Source organism: Vitis vinifera, chromosome 3, assembly GCF_030704535.1.
Source record: "Vitis vinifera cultivar Pinot Noir 40024 chromosome 3, ASM3070453v1".
Lineage (NCBI taxonomy): Eukaryota > Viridiplantae > Streptophyta > Magnoliopsida > Vitales > Vitaceae > Vitis > Vitis vinifera.
Window position 1 is genome coordinate 4,876,932 of NC_081807.1, and position 9,254 is coordinate 4,886,185.

Below are 9,254 nucleotides of genomic sequence, written 5' to 3' on the forward strand. Positions count from 1 at the left end.
ATGCAAACTCTTATCCTAACATCTCTCCACCAAAGTTACCTAATCCCAGATGACCATCTTCCAGATCCTTCATACTATGGTCCCATAAACCTCTAGGCATATTGCATCAGGCACCCCCATCGGGCATGCCTCCAGCATTACCATTACATCGCAACAATCCTATCCTATCAGAAGCTGGAGATGAGGCACACTCATCAGCCATGCATGCAATGCTTAATGGTCAGCTCAACCAAATCCCAGAGACACAGTCCCACTGCATCAAGACAACTTGTCAATAGATATCTTTATAACTTATCTTAGTAGTACTGAGTTTACTTTCAAACAGTTGAAGAAACTTAAAAGCACAACAGATGAAAATGAACAAAAATGAAATAATACAGACCAGACAAAACATGGCCTGTCTAGTCCACTTTAAAGAATTCAAGAAAGAGAATCAAGATCGAGGAGAAGAATAAAGGAAACAATGCATAGAATATTTCTAAAATCACTCCTACCCAATAAAACAATGAGATTAGTAGCTCAGTAAAAATTTCCAACATAAATAAATAATATAGTTCTATAAGAAGAAATCAGATAAGACAAAAATCTTAAGCAGGTGTAGGTACTCTCTTAATTGAGAGAACTAAAAGAGGAAAGCTTGGAAGTGGGGTTGATAATGGACGCACCAAAACCGAAAAAAAAGGGAAAACAAAAAGAATAAGAAGAAGAAAGAAAGAAATAAAGAAAGGAGAAAGAAAAAGATTTTTCAAACAAATCTTGATCCTGGGCAACAAGCAATTGACAACCGGCAACACCACCTCATTTCTTTTTTCCCCGATTCCAAAATCCATCAAAACAAACACACGTGAAGAAGGAAAGTAAAGGCCAGAAATGTATATACTGACATTTCTTATTTAGAACTAAATTTTTGTGTTTATCAGTGATATTTATCTCACTTCTTCTCGGAGATTCCTTTTTCAAATAGAGGCATTTAAAACATTTTTATTACTTCAATTTTAATTTTTTTTAAATGATAGAGTAAATTCATCCTTTTTGTTAAAAAAAAATCATACATTTCATATAAAAATTATTACGAAAAAAAAAACTATTTAAACATCTCAACATCTTTCTTTCTTGAGTAAATTATTGTTCATCTTAAGTTATTAATTATTAACTTAGGTTACAGGATAGGATATGATAGAATATGTATATTGTATATTTAATTTATGAAATAAATAAAAAATAATATGAAATATATATATTATTTTTTTGTTTCAAAATTTTTTTATCACATTCAAATATTTTCTATTTAAAAAAATGAAAATTTTATTATGTTTAACAATATTCACAATTAAAATATTTAAACTTTACAAATGTTATTTTATATTATGTTATTTAATATATAAAAATAATTTATATATCATATATTAATATTGTTTTATAAATATTTTTTTTAGTTTTTATTTTTTAATCTTAAATTTTAGTTTATAATAATAAAAAAATTATTTTGTAAAATGAAAATATTAAAAAACAAAAATTGATAAAAAAAAAATGAATTTTTGATACATGAAGAAGGATTTGGCATTAACACATGGGTGAACTTTGAGTATCTTATCCATGTAGAGGCAATAGGCAGAACTCAAGAGATATATGCATGGCATGTTATAATTTATAACCAATATTATCAAGGCTCATTGAGTTGGTACCAATATTGTCTCCAATAGCAAGCCGGGGTTCCTTCATCTATCAATCCCATTGAACTACATCGATCCTCATTTTGGTACTAAAAGGACATTGCAATGTAATATGTACAAATTATTGATATTTAATGAAATGAAGTATTTTATGTGACTTTATAATGAGAACAATTACAAAATTAACATTTCTTATAGATCAACATGATATAATTACATCTAATATCACAAATTATATCATATGTATATCAAATTTTTCAATAAAACAACTTTAAAATGTCTATTATACTTCTAATTATATTATTGTGAGATTTTCCTTGCATTTTCATGAGTTTTTAACAATTTTAAGCCTACCGATATTTTTTTCAAGAATATCCACCAATATATCTCCTAGATATCCGATATATTCGTAAGATCGAAGTACCGATATATCCGTGATTACTAATATTTTCATCCTTGTTGTATGAGGGTTGAATAAAAATTGTCATGCTTTTTTCAGATTGAAACTAGACCATGCTTTGTGGGTACAAATAGAAGAGTGGTATTGGGTGGAACAAGAAAGCAGATTGAGTCATCGATAGGACGGATTACTGACCTGCTGATTGATTGGGTGAGTCATGTGTGGGTGAATCAGAGGAGTATAATATAGACAAACACAAATTTTTGTGAAGCCTATAATTTATGGAAAGGTTTTTGGCAGGAGGCAAAACTGGTGCTCTTAATTTATTAGAAGTTTCTTTCAATGTCAATGTTATTAACCATACAAGCAATGTCCTTAGTCATCTGGAAGTTGTCTTTTCCGTTTTAAGTGCCCTTTTTTAAATGCTCATTACATCTGATCAGTTTCTTAATTTTACTGTAGTGCCCCACCCAAGTTACCCAATCCCAAATGACCATCTTCCAGATCCTTCATACTATGGTCCCATAAACCCTCTAGCCATATTGCATCAGGCACCCCCATCGGGCATGCCTCCAGCATTACCATTACATCGCAACAATCCTATCCTATCAGAAGCTGGGGATGAGGCACACTCATCAGCCATGCATGCATCTACCAGAGAAAATGACTGAACGCTTAATGGTCAACTCAACCAAATCCTAGAGACACAGTCCCACTGCATCAAGACAACTTGTCATAGATATCTTTATAACTTATCTTAGTAGTACTGAGTCTATAAGAAGAAATCAGATAAGACAAAAATCTTAAGCAGGTATAGGTACCCTCTTAATTGAGAGAACTAAAAGAGAAAAGGTTGGAAGTGGGGTTGATAATGGACGCTCCAAAACCGAAAAGAAAAAAGAAAACAAGAAGAAGAAGAAGAAGAAGAAAGAAATAAAGAAAGGAGAAAGAAAAATATTGTTCAAACAAATCTTGATCCTAGGCAACAAGCAATTGGCAATTGGCAACACCACCTCATTTCTTTCTTCCCTGATTCCATGCCATTTTCCATCAAAACAAACACAAGTGAAGAAGGAAAGTAAAGGCTAGACAAGAAATCAGTTAAAGTAAAGAAATCATTTAAAATAAAGAAGGTAGAGAATTGAGGATAACCATAGAAGCGCAAGAGCGGATTTGCGCCTTTCGGGGCCTCTTCTGCCTCCACCTTTATCTTGCGATGATCAATGGTTTCTGGAAGGACATCCTTGTTTGCTTCGTCCTCATCTTGATCTTCTTCATTCATCTTCCAAGTCTGATGGGAAATTCAGATAAATCTTGTAGGAGAGGAGCCAAGAAAATCAAGGGACTTTCTTGAGAGGGATAGAGAGTAACGTCATGAACATTTCAAGGAAAAAATAGAGGAAAACGGGAACCATGCTAGTGAAATGGAAGTTATGTTATGAAACCTCCCAAAAACGGTGTCGTTTTGAACTCTCATACAATTACATTCTAAAAATTTGTTCACCTATAAGTTATTTAATCACTTATCCTATCATATATTCAACCAAATATAAGATAAGATAAGTAATAGAAAATACTATCCAACCTCTTTTTTCTATCCCTTTCACATGGGATACATTCATCCCATGATCAAATATAAAATATACATATCTCATGTCTCAAAAATTAATTTTTATCAATTTTTTATTTTTTAATATACTTATTTTACAAAATATTTTTTTTATTATAAATTAAATTTATGATTAAAAAAGAAAAACTAAAAAAAATATTTTTAAAATATTTTTAATATATGATATATAAATTATTTTTATATATTAAATAACATAGTATAAAAACATTTTATTTGTAAAATTTGAATATTTTAATCATGAATATTGTTAAACAACATAATAAAATTTTCATTTTTTAGAAATAAATTTTATTTTAAACATTGAAATTAATATAGATTTTATATTAGTTTTTATTTATTTTACAAATTAAACATAATATACTACCTTAAAATATCATGTTCATAGGATATATATATATATATATATATATATACAAGATATCATATCTTATTAGAAATCATATCCTATAATATGCATATCTTATCCAATAGGATGTGGTATTTTAAGATATACATATCTTATCATATCCTATCCTGTCAATCAAACGTATCCTTAAAATAATTAAAAAAAAAAATAGAGAGTGCATCCAAACGGGACTAAAATAAAAATGGCAATGTATAAAATAAGTGAGTAGTGCAGTGGTGCATTTGTAAGAATAATCTGGTGTATTATCAAACTGGTGCATTTGATTGTGTATGAGTGATAGTGTATAAAATCAGTAGAAGATATTATTAGGTTCCGAGAATATCATAGATTTGGTCATAAATTCCAAACTGGGGACCATTTTGAATTTGAGGTTTTCACTTGATTCTAAAAAGTGTTATCAAAGAACCTTGCATTCCACTGGATTGCAGTCCAGGCTTGATTAATTCAATTGTAGACAATATGGTTTACATTTAAATCATGAATTTCTTATGAGAAAATTGGGAGGTTTGATGAATATTGCCAATGGCTTGATCGAATTTGGATGCATGATGCACCTCACTCAATTGTCAGGCTCCTTGGTTTCACCAGTTAGGTCAAAGCGCTTTCTAAGTATTTGTTTAATTGTACTTCAAGTTCAAGTTGAAGTGCTTTTATTGGAAGTGATTTTTTCTATAGTGCTTCTATGAAAAACATTTTTATGAAAACTCAAAACAGTGATTCTAATAGTTTTTTGATTTTATGTTGCACAAGTATAAAAACGTTTTTAATATTAATAAATTATAAAAAAAATTTAAAAATATATAATTTAATTAGAAGAAATGAAATATTGTAATAAAGTAAGAACTTTTTATTACAAAAAAATATATAAACATCTATTTTAAAATAATATATAAACGTTTACATTATTAAAAATAAATAAAAATAATCATTTTCATGATTTTAAGAGAATTTTTAAAAATATTTTTTTTAAATGGATTAATAAATAAACATCAATCATGATATAATAATTTCTCAAAATAAACTAATTATTTTGTTAATTAACTAGTTAAATTACTCATAATTAAACTTTAGGTTAATAACTTAATTAACTTAAATTAAGTTGTTAGGTAATAAGGTGTCAAGGACCAATAATAATTTACTCATAAAAGGAAAATTTAAGCTGTTGTCTAAATATATTTTTTATTTTTAAAGGATGGATTTTTAGAAAAGGATGAATTTAAAGGATTTTATTACTTAGAAACACAAAAATTTAGTTCTAATTTCTAAATATATAAGAAATGTCAGCATAGGTGAACAAATTTTTAGAACGTAATCGTATCAGACTCCAAAACGGCACCGTCTAGCGAGGGTTTCACAACATAACTTCTATTTCAGCAGCATGGTTTGCGTTTCCGTTCATTTCCTACTTCAAATGTTCATAACGTTCCTCTCTATCCCTTTCAAGAAATTTTCTTGATTTTCTCGGCTTCTCTACTGCAAGAATTTGTCTGAATTTCCCTTCAGACTGGGAAAATGAGTGAAGGAGACGAAGGAAACATGGACGACTTCCTTCCAGAAACTATTGATCGTGGCGGCAAGAGAAAGGCGGAGGAAGTACACGTTCGGAGATCGCAAGAGCAATTTCCCAGGCGCTCTTGTCCTTTTGCAGTTATTCTCAATCCTCTACATTCTTTATTTTAAATGATTTCTTGTCTACCCTTTACTTTCTTTCTTCACGTGTGTTTGTTTTGATGGAAAATGGAATGGGGAAGAAAGAAATGAGGTGGTGTTGCCAATTGCCAATTGCCCATTGCCCAGGATCAAGATTCCTTTCTCCTTTGTTTCTTCTTCTTTTCTTTTCTTTTCTTTTCTTTTTTAGTTTTGGAGCACCCATTATTAATCCCACTCCCAAGCTTTCTTCTTTTAGTCCTCTCAATAAAGAGAATACCTGCATCAGATTTTTGTCTTAACCGATTTCTTCTTGTAGAATTGGAAATTGGAGCTATTAATCTCATTGTTTTATTGGGTAGGAGTGATTGTAGAACTATTCCATGCTATATTTCTCCTCATGATTCTCTTTCTTGAATTCTTTAAATTGGATTGGACGGGCCATGTTGTTGTCTGGTCTATGTTATTTAATTATTGTTCATTTTCATCAGAATTTGTCTGGTCTATGGATGGTGGTGCTGGCTATCTGTGATATCCACATATATTCAAGTTGTCAATGGATTCTGTTAACGCTTCTTTCTTTCTATTTTCTTCAAGTGACTATGAAATGTGAAGTGCTGAGCTATTTTTCTGGCAGTCAGAATTTGTTTGTTAATCAAATCAATTAATACCCGAAACTTCGAGATTTTGTACAACTGTTATGCCTTCTCTACAATCTCAATAATGCTTTGTTGTAAATTGGTAGAACAGAATCAACCCGCCATAGCGAGCCAATCTACAAATAAGGGATGCGGTCAGATTCTTTCGTTTGTAATTGAGGTTCCAGTCGATGAGGTGAATTAATGTAGAATAATTATCTTCTTTTTAGTTGAATAAAAACCTGAATAGTTCCAAATTGCACTGCCAATGCTTCCAGGTTGGTTTTCTCATTGGAAGGAGATGTGCAGCCATGGATCAAATACAACACACTTCTGGAGCTTTGATTGGGGTTTGTGATTTAACCACAAAAGCTTTAGCACACATTTTAAGCGTCAAGAAAGATTGTTGCTTTCATTTGAATGGCATTATCATGTGTTTTATGAGGTTAAAGAAAAAATTGTCTTACTTTTTTCAGATTGAACCTAGTCCATGCCCTGTTTGTACAAAAAGAAGAGTGGACTTAGGTGGAACAAAAGAGCAGATTCAGTCGGCGTTACGACTTATTACTGACCTGATGATTGATTGGGTGAGTCATGTGTGGGTGAAGTGAATAAGAGGAGTATAACATAAGCAAACACCCATTCTCATGAAGCCTATAATTTAGGGGAAGGTTTTTGGCAGTAGGCGAAACTGGTGCTCTTAATTTATTCCAAGTGTTTTTCTAATGTCAGCCTCTGGAAGTTCTCTTTTCGGTTTAAGTGCCCTTTTTCTTAATGCTCGTTACATCTCAGTTTCTTCATTTTACTGCAGGACCCTAATACATGTGTAGAGTCTGTAGACTTAATACCAGATCATCATCTTCGAGAGCCTTCATCTTATGGTTACATAAACCCTCCAGAATCTCAACCTGCAGGATCTTATCCGACAAATCCGTCAAACTATGGCGACTCTTCTACCCAACCATCCATTTGGGATCAGGCGAACCCATCAGGCAGGCATCCGGTACCTTGGCCAGGATCTTTATTCATACACCCTTCAGACTTGGGGAGCCGTCCCATCCAACCAGCTGCTCAGTACCAGGCAAACCCATCAGGCAGGCATATGGAACCTTGGCCAGGATCTTTATGGAACCATCCCATCCAGCCAGCTGCTCAGTACCAGGAAAACGCATCAGACAGGCATATAGTACCTTGGCCAGGATCTTTATGGAACCATACCATCCAGCCAGCCGCTCAATACCAGGCAGACCCATCAGCCATGCATCCGGCACCTTGGCCAGGATCTGATCTGTCATCTTCTAGCTCTGCTAACTACTGGTATCGACCAAATCCATCGGCCATGCCTGAAATTCCTCCATTCTGTGATTACCATCTTCCCGAACCAGTGGCTTGCGATCCAGAAATATCATCACCCATTCCTACAGAATCCTCGCAAGGAAGTTGTGCGGCACCACCATTTAACAATCCTATCCTATCAGAAGCTGGGGATGAGGCATACACATCAGCCATGCATGCATCCACCTCAAGAAAGCGCCAGAGAAAGCGACTGAACGTTTAATCCCAGAAACAGTCCCACTGAATCAATCACCAGTTTGCAATCAAACAAATAGTGGAATTTCACTACTTCCATTAATCTAGAATTCAGCAGCCAGTAACAGTTAAGGTGCTGTCCTACTGGGAACTGTTTGTCTTGCAAACCGAAGGTAGTGCTGGTTCAACCATTCTTTTTCCACATTTTTTTCCTTTTTTCAGTTTTCTTTTGTGTATGGGGCTGCAGTAGAACTCTTTTCTCAGGCGCCCTTTTTATTCATCTCCATTTAGTAGAAACGACAAATACTCATAGCAGTGTTGGGTGATGAATAAGGGTCTGATGTAAATTCTGTGGATAAGATTTTATTCAATGCTGTTGGAGGTGCAGGCTTCATCAGTATGGTCGGGTTACTCATTTTCTGCTGATATAAGCCTGGTAGACAGGTTGACTGTGTTCTGAAAAACTGGTGCATTTGATGGAGTTATGGCCTGTTCATGCCAAGTGCAGATAAATTGTTATTGCTGCAGTTACCCGTAAGCACTAGATTTAGCGCACTGGTAAAGGCTGATGTAAAGGCTGCTAATCGGTTAATCCTTGATAGAATAAATGGTAGGATATATTATCATTTCATCCGTTTCACGTAAGATATCTTATTAATCTTATGGTAAGACATGGAATATACATATCTCATTTATCAAAAATGATTTTTTTTATCAATTTTTTGTTTTTTAGTATACTCATTTTACAAAATAATTTTTTTTATTATGATTTAAATTTATGATTAAAAAAGAAAAACTAAAAAAAAAATATTCATAAAATAATATTAATAAATGATATATAAATTATTTTTACATATTAAATAACATAATATAAAAAAAAATTTGTAAAGTTTAAATATTTTAATCATGAATATGGTTAAACATAATAAAATTTTCATTTTTTAAAATAGAACATATTTGAATGTGATATAATTTTTATTTTAAACATTAAAAATAAAGTATATTTCATATTAGTTTTTTTCATTTCACAAATTAAATATAAATATAATATGTCATATCTCAATGGATATGCTACTTTAAAATATTATGTCCATAGAATATCTTAAGATATGTATATCTTATCTAATGGGATATAATATCCTAGGATGTACATATAGGTCTTATCCTATCCCGCTAACCAAACATAACCTTAAAGGTTAAAGGATATTACTTCGAGTTATAAATCAAGTTTGATTAAAGGGGTATGTATTGAGAAGTTTAAGTTTGATTTTAAAAGTTTTTAAAAACTAGAATCATATTTATTTCCTAAAAGTGAAAGAAAATATTTTAT

At 32.0% G+C, this 9,254-nt stretch overlaps 1 protein-coding gene across 1 annotated transcript; it reads left to right on the top strand.

Annotated features, from left to right (window-relative positions):
- Positions 1–6,091: 6,091 nt before the first annotated feature.
- LOC104878792 (splicing factor-like protein 1) lies at positions 6,092–8,500 on the top strand. Its single transcript, XM_010649483.3, has 4 exons — positions 6,092–6,590; positions 6,673–6,744; positions 6,871–6,981; positions 7,206–8,500. Exons 1-4 carry the CDS (start codon positions 6,480–6,482, stop codon positions 7,950–7,952), a joined length of 1,041 nt encoding a protein of 346 aa, XP_010647785.3. The 5' UTR covers positions 6,092–6,479; the 3' UTR covers positions 7,953–8,500.
- Positions 8,501–9,254: the final 754 nt, after the last annotated feature.